A 13,399-nucleotide genomic window follows, 5' to 3' on the forward strand; every position below is an offset into this window, starting at 1 on the left:
TCAATGGCTTATCATTACAACATAGCATTGCAAACGACGATTCTTGAATTGGATCTAATTAATTGCCCATACCCAAAAAAGGATCATACTCACAAAAGTTGCTACACTTCACTTTTTGGAATTAGAACTTGAACAATCATCATTTAGATTTACGCATGCGTCGGTAATATAGCTTACTTTGTGTGCTTTAACCCATAAAGGCACTTGCAGTTGGGAAACTCAGTAAAAGATGGTGTAGGCAGTAAAATTGCTTCACATAAATTGCAAGGTAATTCCAGAAAACCGATCCAATCACAGTTGCAAAATTGTGCACCAATATGGTGGTGATAAGCACTTATTCGAGCAAGACGTGCCTGATGCTTCGATACATCATTGCATGACCAAAAATCAAAGAACACCAGTTGCTAATCAAAACTCAATGTTTACAAACGCACACCCCCATCTCGCGGAGGCATGAATATATCAGGTAAAACCACATCAGAGGCGGTGTGCAATAAAGCTTTATATTTGACAAGACCACGATGCAAAATTTGTGGAGCAAGATCCCAAGGGTTTTCTGTTTGCAGTTAAGGGTTCCAAAGAGCATTCACACACGAGTCCTCCGCGGTTGTAGCCCTGATCAAGCTTGACAACTTCAAGGAGGAATGTTAAGCCCCAAAGCACTGAAAAATTTTAAATTCTGTTATGCAGTCGATCATCGTCTTGGAAGAAATGGACTGTGCTCTCTTGGGCATTTCTCTTGGCAAATGCTTGTGGAATGCATTCACTGCACCAATTACGCCATTTTCATGTTCCATTGCATGCGCCAATTCAACAGCACGTTGTTTTACCTGCAAACAATGGAGCAAACAGCTTCTTTAAGACTAATACAAACCTGAAGATGTCAAATATCAGTGAATCGTCAAAACCTCAGGATCCCTCATGAAATTCATCGCATGGACAAGCTTATCAAGAGAGAACTGTCCGACAGGTATAGGGGTTGGTCCCACGCCCTTAGCATGCACACGATCACCCCAGAATGGTTGATCTCCAAAAAAAGGCACAATGGTTGTGGGGCACTGAAAAGCACAAGGGCAAAGTTAAACTTTTTATCTACAACATGTTTGAGACAAGGAACTCTTTTAACAATTTTTAAACCAAACATTTAATCAAGCAACTGCAAATGAAAGCCTTAGTTTGGAGTAATCAACTCCTGCCTATCATCCACATTTGTGGAGCTAAGACTACCACTTTTATATACACATATGAAGAAGGACATGACATCACAGCTCTAATACGCAATCAATTTGCTGCCTATGCCACTACATACAGAAGATACCGCTTTTGGTACTTTTGTCTCAAGATGGCTTGCCAGATTGCAAGTGATGGGCATTTCAAACACACTCCTCCCTTTTCTCACAATTTAGCAGATAAAAAAGTATGTGGATATAGCCCATCGACATTTTCAAACACCCAACCCCATTTACTACTAGCAATGACCGGATCAAACGAGCATAGCAAAGCAGAGAGCAATGCTTCTAGCAACCCCTTGTGCCCATTCAGGACAAACCATTCAGTCCTACTCCAAGAGGAGGCAGCTCTAAAAGTAGTCATTTGCTATGTTATACGTTTCTCACTATCACTTAAATGTCTCACTATCACTGATTAGCAAGCTTATAATGTTTGTCGATGTGATTTCCACCTACGAGAGAGAGACTGATAGGGCCAGGACCAATGCAATGCTCATGACTGAACACCAGATTTAATTTAAATCTGTCCTTTGAGCAGCCTGATTTTCAGCGCTTCACAAGTGAACCTGCTGTCACATGTCACGTTCTTTTCAGTCCTTGGTGGAAAACACCTCCTTTGTTAAATGGATCCAAAAGTGCTGGAGTACAAAAGCCTAAAGACGTAAAGGATTGTATGAGAGAAAGAATGCGTTTAGGCTGACCATCTTCATCTTACCAATTGGAAAACGAATAAACCGAGTCTATACAAATTGCTCTTGAGCTCTTGATGAGAGTTAATAGATAGGCCCATGCAAGTTATCAAAGATGGCATACCATAATTTCAACAGGATATCCTATTATCAAACTCCAATCGATCCATCAATTACCTAAAGAGAGATTACTGAACATTTTGCAATAAAGTTAAAGAGTGAGTAGTTGCGTTTTTCAAGCTATTCTTGCAGACTCTAAAGTTGAAGAATCAAGTCTCTCGTTTCCCCAGATCCCGTCTCTTCCTTCTCTGCCCCTCTTATATTATTGCACTTCGCACAGTCCATTACAAGGAGCCTTTTTCACTGATGTCCTATTTTCAAGCTTGTTAACTATGTTGTACGGAAAGTCTTAAACAGGATATGGAAAGCTCCAAGTTGTACCTTGAAACGAGAAGTGTAACAAGCAGGAGGTATGCTCACACAAGGCTATACGGATTTCCACAATTTACAGCGTGAATTCCGGGCAGCTGACGTGGTAGTGTCTACGCAAGGGAAAGCGCTTTTGAACACCAGTTACTTTTGTATCTGATGCTTTTCATGCCAAGGGCCTATAATATGAGCCAAGTTGGGAGAGGCTTTTGGCATTCTTCCCAAGGATGGGTGGGTCGAATAACTCCCCTCCCTTGCTATTTAAAAAGAATAGTATACTCATTGGCCCTTGAGCAAGTAAAAGTTCGGTGGTGGTGCCTTCCTCGCGAGGGAAAAAAGCATCGGCGGATTTGAACCTCCTCTTAGCAGGTGAGTTTCGGAACAATGGTCTAGTTTTGCGTTAATGCTTCCCCTGTGAGGCAAGGCTAGGCCATATTTTCTAGTGGCTTTGGTTAAGTTACTTGAGTAACTTAACCCGAACCTGTCTGATAGATTCTAGGATCTTTGCTTCTTTTGAAGATCAATATAAAAGATATCAAAAGGGGCACTATCACCTGGAGGTGTATTTTTCTTGTTGCCTTCTCTAAATATGTATTACATATTTATTTTTTAAAATTTTTTTTGCTTGTTTCCCCCGGAACCCTTGAAACGGTGCAAGTGGACATTGCATGGCCAGTGTGAAACAGCTGCAACCAAACGGGTTTCTCACATCAAGAATCTAGGTCGATCAATCGGTGTCTATTGGCACTGAATTTTGATGAGTATGGAAGCACCTGTGCCTAAAGGGAATTTGGGCCACGTGGCAAGTCACTGACAACTTTATAAGTTGGGAGCGGTTAGGAAACTCAACCATAAGGGGCATAGTGGACACATGTCAATGGGAGAGGGTTTTATGCACGTTTGCCAAGGCAAGAGCTTATTGAACAAGAACCAGATTAGCTAATTGCTAATCCCCCACACGTATGCATACTTCCATCGTGACAGATTGTGAAACAGAAGAGTTTTCTCGCGTGAAAACTCGTCCAAATCAAAGGGGAAGTGTCCAATTGCATGCGGGAGCTCTCGAGACACTCATAGACGTGTTTGCTCCGCTCAAAACCATCCAAAATGAAGAATTTCAGCTTGTTGCATTTATTTGTAGGTTTAGGGTTTCATACTTAAACTGCAAAATAACACCTAGGAAGCTTCAGGGAAGCCTTGAGGAGGTTATACAGGAGTTTGGGCACCTCTCAGTAACCAAAACAGGAAATTACAGCTCGCTGAAATTTACTTACACACCTAACGTGAAAGCTTCTAAAATGCAAGGGATCTATCCTAGACTTCTATACTTTTGACCTACAGAGATTTTGGCGCCGTTATGTTGCCGAAATTGGGTCGAAAACCTGCAACTTGGTGGGAGCTTGGTTTAAGTGTTCGGATCGTTTGTTTTCAATTGAATAAACAAATACCGAAAGGGGCACCAGTCTTTAGGGCCTATAGGGTGTCAATCTTTGTGTGGACAGTGACATTCTAATTGCTGGATGTATCTGTGTTCTCTCTTCTTCTCTATCCTTTGTGTAAAATTAACAGGTAATTGATTTAGTACCGCCCTCAACTGTGTACTGGCCAATTATATGGTTCCATCAACGGGATAGTCAGTCGTTCTTCAAAAAGAGCAACGTGGATGCTGCATGGAAATTTTTTCAACAATTGGTCTAGACAACTTGGTCTAGACAACTTGGTGGGAGCTTGGGTAAGTGTTCGGATCGTTTGTTTTCAATTGAATAAACAAATACCGAAAGGGGCACCAGTCTTTGGGGCCTATAGGGTGTCAATCTTTGTGTGGACAGTGACATTCTAATTGCTGGACGCATCTGTGTTCTCTCTTCTTCTCTATCCTTTGTGTAAAATTAACAGGTAATTGATTTAGTACCACCCTCAACTGTGTATTGGCCAGTTATATGGTTCCATCAACGGGATAGTCAGTCACTCTTCAAAAAGAGCAGCGTGGATGCTGCATGGAAATTTTTTCAGCAGTTGGTCATCAAGAACAATAGGATGCAAGAGTTCTTACAAGCTCTTACACAAGTTTTACAAGCTTCTACACAAGATTTACAAGCTCCAACACAAGGTATGTGTGAGCCGTTGCACGAAAAGGAGATTTCTCATGCAGTGGGGTCTCTTGATGCTCAAGGGAAAGCCCGTGTGATTGAGCAACCAACGGTGTCCATTTGCTTTACTTAGATAGGAACAGTTTGTGAATGGTCAAGGGAGTAATGAACAAGCTATGGGACCTGGGTCAAACCCTTCCATTGCCTACTTCGTATCTTGGTTATTTTGGAGGTGCTTTAGTGTTTCAAGCTATGGTTGGACCTTCCACAAGTTTGCAAGGTTATATGCCAGGGAATGTGTTTGGGACGATGCAACCAGGCATAGTTAACCCTATGTATGGGAACATAGGTGTCCAACCAAGTTTTCAAGTGGCCTATGGCCATTTTCAAATGCCTAGAGCACACCTTGGTATGGCTGGTTTTTCACAGCCATATGCCCAAAATGTAGATATGACAAGTAAATAGGTGATGCAAGTGCTGGAATGGTCAATTCTAAACGACCACTTTTATAGGCACATGTTTATGACAATTTGACTCCTTCGAGTCAACCTAAGGATTACAAGGAAGGTGGCACGCAGTGAAGTTTGAAACTTTCAAGGGAACAGAGGACCAGTTGAAGGCTTTGACCTTCATACAACACCGGAGAAAACTTCACAGAACCTTCGAAGATACGCAAGGCTACCACTTTCTTGAAAGGAAATGTGCTTCAGTGATGGACCGCATTGTTGAACCAAGTTCAAGCACGTACAAGATGGGTCCAATTCAAGCAATTATTTGCACCTGCATGGATTACAAACACTTTTGAAGTGGATGTGATGATAGCATGGCACGAGTTTAATGCGGCAAACTATGTGAACCTTGGAAGAGTACAAAAAGCAGTTCTAGGCCGCACTATTGCCAGTAAGCTCCTATAGGTTTGTGCCATTGTCAGATCAAATTGAGAATCACCATTCAGGATTGGGAAGACTAATGTCATGAATATAGCGTGGTTGATTGAAAATACGACAGTTGCCAATAATTTGTCCATAGGAAATTCCGATGATTTAAGGGCAAGAAGAGAGTCCTAGGGCAAACAGTTTTCAGCCAAGGGCAATGTTGCAACAAAGCCTTTTGTACCTTCCACAAAGAAACCCTCCACTTATGTAGCTAACAAGTCCAATTAGCAGTTTAAACCTTCTTCTGGGCGAGGACAAGGACAAAAAAGGCATTTCTTGGACAAATTTTTTGAAGAAAGGAAAGCTCTAAGAGAAGCAAAGAAATGCTCCATTTGTGAACAGGAGGGACAATTTGCAAATGAATGCCCACAAAGGAAGTTATAGAATAAGGATGAGAAGTCAAAGGATAAGGATGAGAAGTCAAAGCATAAAGGAAAGAAGCCAAAGCCCAATGCAGGACTTGTCTCAGATTTAGTTCGTCCAACCAAGCACAGATGCCACGGAATTGTGCAGAACTTGGGGCAAAGTTAGGAACCAAACAATATTGGTCTTCTTTGATCTAGGAGCCCGTGCAAAAATTTCATATCACTAGCATTGGCATCAAAATTGGGCATTTGTCCTGGTCATTTAGAGCGTGATACTCCTATTTTGGTTTTGGGAAAGCTTCGTTTGCAATTTCAAAGTTATGTGGATGCGGAAGACTTTCATATTATGCCACTTGAGGGCTGTGACGTGTTATTGGGTATCCCATGGTGTTACATGTTGCATGCTATGGTAAACACTTACAACAAAAATAATTACCCTTGCACATAGAGGAAAGACTCATGTCCTTGATGCAAAGCTTAAAGGCTAGTCTGTTCCAGTTGTTTTTGCTTCTGCTATTTCATCTATAAAGAATCATCTTTCTGCGTACTTGATATTTGCAAAAGAAGTACATAAAGTTGTATCTAATTTGTCTACTTTACATAAAGATAGGACAACTTTTCCCAGTGGTTTCGTTTTTTTGGACTCTTTTCCGGGGAGTTGCCTCCAAAGAAACCTGAGGATCATAGCATAGATCTTGTGCCAGGTTCTAATCCACCGTACAGGGTTAGTGCAACACAACAGAAAGAAATTATGAGTTAGGTCAATGAGCTTTTAGAGAAGGGACTGATTCAGACCAGTTCATCCCCTTTGAAGGATCGGTGGCAATTCTAATGCAAAATGGTCGAGTTTTGGCATATGAGAGCAGAATTCTCTTGAAGGTCAAAAAGAACTTAAAAGTTTAAGAGAATTAATTATTGGCAATCATTTACGCTCTCACTAGTTGGAAACACTATCTGCTAGGGGCTGATTTTGTTATCCCAACAGATCATCAAACCATGCGATAATTTCTCACACAAACAAAGTTGTCGGAGAAACACATGCGATGGGCAAACATCTTGTTGATGTTCCATTTTCAGATTGTGCACGTGGAAGGGCAAAAGAACGTGATGGCTGATGCGTTGTCTCGAAAGCCTCAAATTTTGGTAGTGTCAGTTCCATACTATTGTGAACTAGACGAAATGAAGACACTATTTGTCAAAGATATAGATTTTGCAAGAATTTATGATCAACTTGTTGATGGACAACATCATGAACACTGCACAGTTAAGAGTGTCTCGTGATGCATGGAAAGTTATGTGCTACTAAATAGTTGCGGCCAAAGGTTTTGATAGAAATTCATGCTCCACCATATGCTGAGCATCGTGGAATTGATGCGACTGTAGAAGCCGTTGAGGCAATCTTTCATTGGCCAGCTTTACGCTAAGATGTTGGCACATTTGTAAAATCATGCTTAGTCTGCTAGAAAGTCAAATTAGACGGGTAAAAGCAACCAAGATTATTGCCGCCATTGTCGATTCATAATAGACCATGGGAAAGTATAGCCATCGACTTTATCTTTGATCTTCCAAGGACGCAAACAAGCAATCATGGATTAGGACCATCATTTGTAGGCTCCGTAAACAAGCTCATTTCAATCTGTCAGGAAGGAGATAAAGCCAGAACATATATATGGTTAAGATATTTATGAGCAATATCTTTGAGTATCATGGGATGCCTCAGTCAATTGTCAGTGACACAGATCCGCGTATGACAAGTCTTTTCTGGAAAGCATTGTTTGAGAACATGGTGTCATAAAGTGACGACGTGGCGTGCCCAACCGGAAAGGAATGGCCGAGAGGAGAAGAGAAACTCAACCCAGAAGATAGCCAATGGAGAGAGAGAGAGAGAGAGAGAGAGAGAGAGCATTGCATCCTACAATAGTTCGATGATATCTATTCACCAGGGAAGACACAGAAGAATCAAAATTTCTCGAGCAAACACTTTCCTTAAAAACAATGCTACGCAAAGATGGGAGTTCTTTAGCCACAAAGCCTCACGCTCTAAGGACTTGGCAAGCTTTCAAGAATATTGTTGCTCGAAGTTGCCTGACCTCCTTATTTGAAGTACAACTTATAGCATAATAGAATAGCTTGAAAATGCTGGCCATTGAAACCATGAAAGATCACAATCAAAAAAATTTGGACATCTATTGTGATAGGTTTTAGGGTTAGGGTTTTTGCGTTGAGGTCATAGACGTATCGAATCAATGCGTCGTTTGGCCCGCCTCAAACTCACTCTCCTTAGGAAGGTGGTCCACACCAATCTCTTGGTCAAAGCCAAAAATCCTCTGTGCCATCATTAGTTCTTTCTATGTTGTATTCGCATGGAAAATCATTAGCATAATACTAGGACATCTGAGTGTTTGGAACTAACTTGACTGTTTTTTCACATTCCAACCAAGGGGCCTAATACCTAGAGAAAAGGAGAAGTACCAACTTATGGGTGCCCGCCGAGGGGTCAAATTTATTAAAGAAGAAGAAACAGAACGTTTCCAACATATAGAGTTCTGTCGAGAGGGCCGCGGCCTAAATGTTAAATGGTCCCCCTAGAGAATTTAAAATAAAGCATGGCCAAAATTTTGTTGACGTGGCTCGCTCTACGGACGCCCGTGATTTGCACTGGCAGTGTGTCACGAACTATTGATGTGTCAAGCCACTGAAGAACAGAGCCAATTTGCAGATCCCGGCTGACGGGCCTAAACCCTATGAGCAACAGAAGAAGCAAGAAGTTTCACCGACTTGAAAAGTCTTTCCGAGTGGCCTATTTTTAAAAAAGAGTTCCCACCAACTTATGGGACCCCATCCGATGGGGCCCAAGTGACTTAAAGAAATTAGATAAAGTGCCCCCCCCCCCCCCCCCCCCCCCCCCCACCCCAAACACACACACACACACACACATAGATTGGCGTAAAATTGATAATGGCCTGACAGCTGTATGGACGCCGCATTTTGCAATGACAGTGCCACGTGGCAGATTGTACGGACCTCCACATTTCACGTTGCTAGCTGCTTTTGAGTTTGAAAACTTTTTATGTAACTGCTTTTGAGAGGCCAAGGGCCTTTAAATGTATGTCATGGGCTCATTCTCTGGCATGCTTTTGTGTGAAGGTGCACAGATTGGAGTACAGGCGTTGTATTGAGTTCAAGCAATATAAAGAAATACCGAAAGGACGCCAACGTTTGGGGCCAATGCTCTATTGGGGTGGAGCTCTGCCACTCCCGTCTCGTGTCGTGCGTCTCTTTCTATTTAGTTGTTATTTGAAGTGCTTAAAGTTGCCTAGTTTGTTCTTTTTCGTTAGCATGTGGTGCTTGTCCCTGTTACAGTGGTTTCGGAGCTTCATGCGTGTGCTTTTTTGAAAGCGTACCGGTCCCACCAAAGAACAGACAAAGCGTTTTATTGAAGACTCTTCAAGTCCCGACCCGGGCTTATTAGCCACTCCCACCCTTACTTCATCGTGCATTGGACGCGCTCCCGTCTTTATCGCTCTGTCTTTCAGGGCATAAGCCACAACCCAACACATGGTGTTCATGGATACGGCAGAATACTTGCAGTTTCTCCTTGACGAGTTTCGCGACATTCTTTTGCGGCATCCTCAACAGAATCCCGATGCTTCAAAGTTTTCACATGTTACCCCCTCTAATGCCCCATGTGGTACCTCCTCCTCCGGCACTAGAAAGTACGAGAGCTTCCAACCGGCAACCGGCCCAACCATCTATTCCGATCGGGGGAGTCTTCAAGAATATGGTGCAGCCATTTGACCCTGATCCAGTGCAACTGCCTTTGCCACCACCGTTGCCCCCACCTCCCCCATGAGACTACAATGGTTAAAGCCCATATGGATACCCTTGTTTTCCGTACCCGGGATACGCGCCTAACCAACCAAAAAATTTCAAGGATGGTGGCACGACAATCAAATTTTTCACCTTTTCTGGGGTGAAAGATCTGGAGAAAGCATTGCAGTTCCTACATCAATTCGACAACATCTATGCTTACAGAAGAATCCAAGATTTCTCGAGCAACGGTCTTTTTTAAGATAATGCTATACAGTGGTGGAGTTCAATCGCGACGCAACCGCATGCTCCAAGGACCTTGCAAGCTTTCAAGACAATATTTGCACGTAGTTATATGACCTCTCTTTGAAGTTCGGCAACTGCATGCTCCAAGGACTTGGCAAGCTTTCGAGACCATATTTGCACGCAGTTATATGACTTCTCTCTTTGAAGTTCGGATCTTGGCAAAATGGGGCAACTTGAAAATGCTTGCCAGAGACACCATGGACGCCTATAACCAAAGTTTTCTATCTCCCGATGTCCTTCTTTAAGTTCATTCCCTTGGAGGACCAGTGCGCGCGATCACCATTGTAGGAATATTGTCTGTCCAAGCAAGTCTCAACCATGCAAGAGCTTATGGACCATGCCGCAGTCGGCTACAAATTGATGAAGGGAAAGCTAGAGTTTATCACAAAAGAACCTCCAGCCACTAACTAGAACTCTTGGCAACAACGAACAAATTCTCGAGTGTCTCGTGAAAACTGCAGAGGCCTCGTTTGACGCCTCAACAACACGAGACACCTTATCAAAAGAAGGCTGATGCTTTGGATGCTTTCAAACAAGGCATAACTATTCTGGTTGTCCCCATCGCATTGATAGACGCTCGCCGACGACGGTCGACAGAACCCGAGGACCGTCTCCAGTCGAACGAGCCAAACCAGCCATTGGACTTGTACTTGACATCTATGCCATACGCCTTGAATGTAAAAATGAATTGTGTCAAGCATATGGGAAAATCAACGGTTTCAAAGCCCTAATTTTCTTTGACCCAAGAGCTACCGAAAACTCATCCATCCAGAATTCTAGAAGCAGATGGACTTTGATTATGATCCGTACGGTGGCAAAATCGCAAAGCTGAGTTAACCACCGGTCACACCGGTGCTCTTCCAGTGACCATCCAAGGATATCACGGAAAATCCGATTTTCACATCATGAACTTGAACAACAATGATGTTCTCTTGGGCGTGCCTTGGCATAACAAGAATGACGCGACACTTCAGATCCGGACCCGTACAATTACTGTTATGGAGACGGACAAGCCATTTGTCCTCAAAGTTCGATTGTCCAAACAAAAACCTGAATGGATTATCTAGTTGTTTTAAATACTTTTAAACTCTGTTTGAGGAAGTACTGTTTGGAATTTGTTTGAAATAGATGGTATCTATTTTAAACTTGTCTTGGTGCCGATTTGGACTACTTGACTCTGGTTTTAATACTGGTTTCAATGCTTGGTGATTTACTCCCGGGTGGAGTAGCGAGAAATGTTGTTTTGGTATTGTCTAAACCTCGGAATTTGTTGTATGCTGGAAAACCTCCGGATGACGCAGAGGAGATGTATGCTTGAACCTCCAAACAACGCAAGCTGCGGTCTGGGGGGTGTTTGGTTGTAAAAGGCCTTTATATCTTCCGGCCCGGACCTTTTTAGGTTATGCAAGAGGAGTGATGAGGGAGTCATTGAACACCTCATAGCCTTGACCTGTATAGTTATTTGCCAGGGGAGTGTTCATCGGCGACACTATGTTCCTATGTCTTGTAACATGCATAGTGAGGAGCTGAATTGCGCTTGTTGCTACTGCTCGCCGACCAACGCTAGCACCCCCTTCCCACCCCGTGCGCGCTGCCCCCTCTCTCGCGACCAGCTCTCCTACCCCAACCCGCTCCTCCTCACATGCGCCCTGCTGTCCCACCAAAGCCCGCTCCTCCCCCCCTTCGTAACCAACCCGCTATATCCCCCTCTTGCATTCACTGCCCCCTCCATCCCGCAGCCCTCCCCTCCCCCCATTTTGCGCCCGCATCCTCTTCGCCGACTGACGTCCTGCTTTGCTGTCTTGGAGGCCGTCCACGCCAACGGGAGTATGCCTATCCTTGACTTCTTCGCAGTAGCACACACAGATGGAGACCCATGCTCCACCCCAGAGGGACTCTTCAAAAGCCCCCTCGCCCGACCCTACAGAGCCCACCATCCGACTTGCTCTCTCATTGACAGAGCAGGCGAGCCTCGCAACAGAGGTGGAGCGTCTCTAGGCAACCTCCGTCATCTACAAGATCATTGGCACCCGACCTAGCAGGAAGTGCATGATCTCCTCCAGGCCCGCCTTCTCGCAGAGGTGGGCAAGATCCTCGACGTTCAGTTCCTCGGACGTGGCTACTATCAGATAGAGTTTGAGACCTCCGAGATGGCGTCCAAGGTCATTGCGATGAGCCCCCTGGCCGTCTGTGCAGCATGAGCTCACTTTCGACAGTGGTGCTAGGGTTTCAACCCAGCTACCGACGTTCTTGTCGAGGACGCAAACCTTCCCATCTTAGTTTGCTTCCTCAGCCTAACAAGGGAATACCTTCCGCTCTTATCCAGGATAGGCTCAGAGATTGGGACCGTCCTGGAGACACCTCGCACGACAGCTGACATTCCCATAGTACGTGTTCTGGTTCGGGACACCCACACCCTCCCGAAGGTGATTCTACTACCTCGGGTGAGTGGTGGTTGGCTCCGCCAGAGCGTGGAGTATTCCGGCCTCCCGAATCAGTGTTTCATTTGTCGTCAAATGGGCCATCTTGCGAAGGCCTGTCCACAGAGGAGGCCCCGACCTTCACCTCAGGCTCAACCCCAGCCTCCTAGAGCTGGCCAGCAACAGCAGACAAAGTGACAGGGTACTCAGACAAACTCACCCTCTGAGCCTGGGGCTCGGGCAGAGGAGGGGTGGCAGCAAGTTCGTGGTCAGCGTCAACAAGGGCCACCACGTCAGCCTGGCCCTTCAGGTGGTCACCAAGGTCCAAGCCTGCAATCCACCCATGGGGTAGGACCTTCCTCGGTTGCTAGGAGATCTCTTGGCAACGCTTTTGCCACGAGTTGTTTGGCGAGAGAGGGACAACCTTTCTTGCAAACCCCCTTCTGGTGCAGATGTCTCCCTTTGCAACAGTTCCTCGTGGACTTACGAGCTTCGACATTCATCGTAGGTGGGACTTCTTTGCCTATGACTTCACACGATTTCTCGGCGACCCTTCACCAGACTTTGAGGCAGCTTGTTTCAGAGTTCATTTACTGTTCCTTGCAGCTAGAGGAATAGAGACCCTGGACTTAGTGATTGGCTTCTCTTTTCGCTTATGTGGCAGGGACCAGTCTAAGTGGACTCTGGACTCAATGATGAAGTAGCTGCAGGCACAGTCCCTAGAATTCTCTCACCACATGGGAGACCTGGCGGTTACATACAGACTTTGTGGCCGTTGGCCAAGTTCTTAGTGACACCTCCAGACTCGGCAGGATGTAGACATTGTGGTACACTTCTTTACTGACACGCAGAGCCCACCATGCTATGTATACATACATGAGGTCTCTTGGATAGAGGAGGTTGCCCTGCACATGGCACGCTCTTCTTGGGCTTGGGCTAGACATTCTTTGAAGTCACGTCTATCTCGGAGATACTTGGATGCAGATTAATCCCCATCCAAGCCAACCTCGAAGATAACGCGGTTAGCTACTGCTGCAACATCGGTTCTTTCTCGTTCTCCATGAGGATTGTCTCATGGAACGTGCAAGGATTAGGTGGGCCCCAGTTTCAGCGCCAGCGAGGTCGA

General features: G+C 44.7%; 1 protein-coding gene across 5 annotated transcripts in view; it reads right to left on the reverse strand.

Moving 5' to 3' along the window:
- Positions 1 to 237: 237 nt before the first annotated feature.
- Positions 238 to 13,399, reverse strand: part of LOC147465854 (sterol 3-beta-glucosyltransferase UGT80A2-like) — a 72,562-nt gene continuing 59,400 nt past the window's right edge. For 3 of the 5 annotated variants that reach the window (XM_086522464.1, XM_086522469.1, XM_086522457.1), the window contains 2 exons: positions 909 to 1,058; positions 238 to 830 (listed from right to left, as the gene is read on the reverse strand). In XM_086522464.1, coding sequence (XP_086378590.1) covers positions 648 to 830; positions 909 to 1,058 — 333 coding nt within the window. In that variant the 3' untranslated portion in view covers positions 238 to 647. Of the gene's footprint in view, positions 831 to 906; positions 1,059 to 13,399 lie in introns of those variants that run through there. The other 2 variants (XR_015189519.1, XM_086522474.1) reach the window with 2 other exon arrangements.

Source organism: Adiantum capillus-veneris, chromosome 1, assembly GCF_014529385.1.
Source record: "Adiantum capillus-veneris isolate H3 chromosome 1, ASM1452938v2, whole genome shotgun sequence".
Taxonomy (NCBI): Eukaryota; Viridiplantae; Streptophyta; class Polypodiopsida; order Polypodiales; family Pteridaceae; genus Adiantum; species Adiantum capillus-veneris.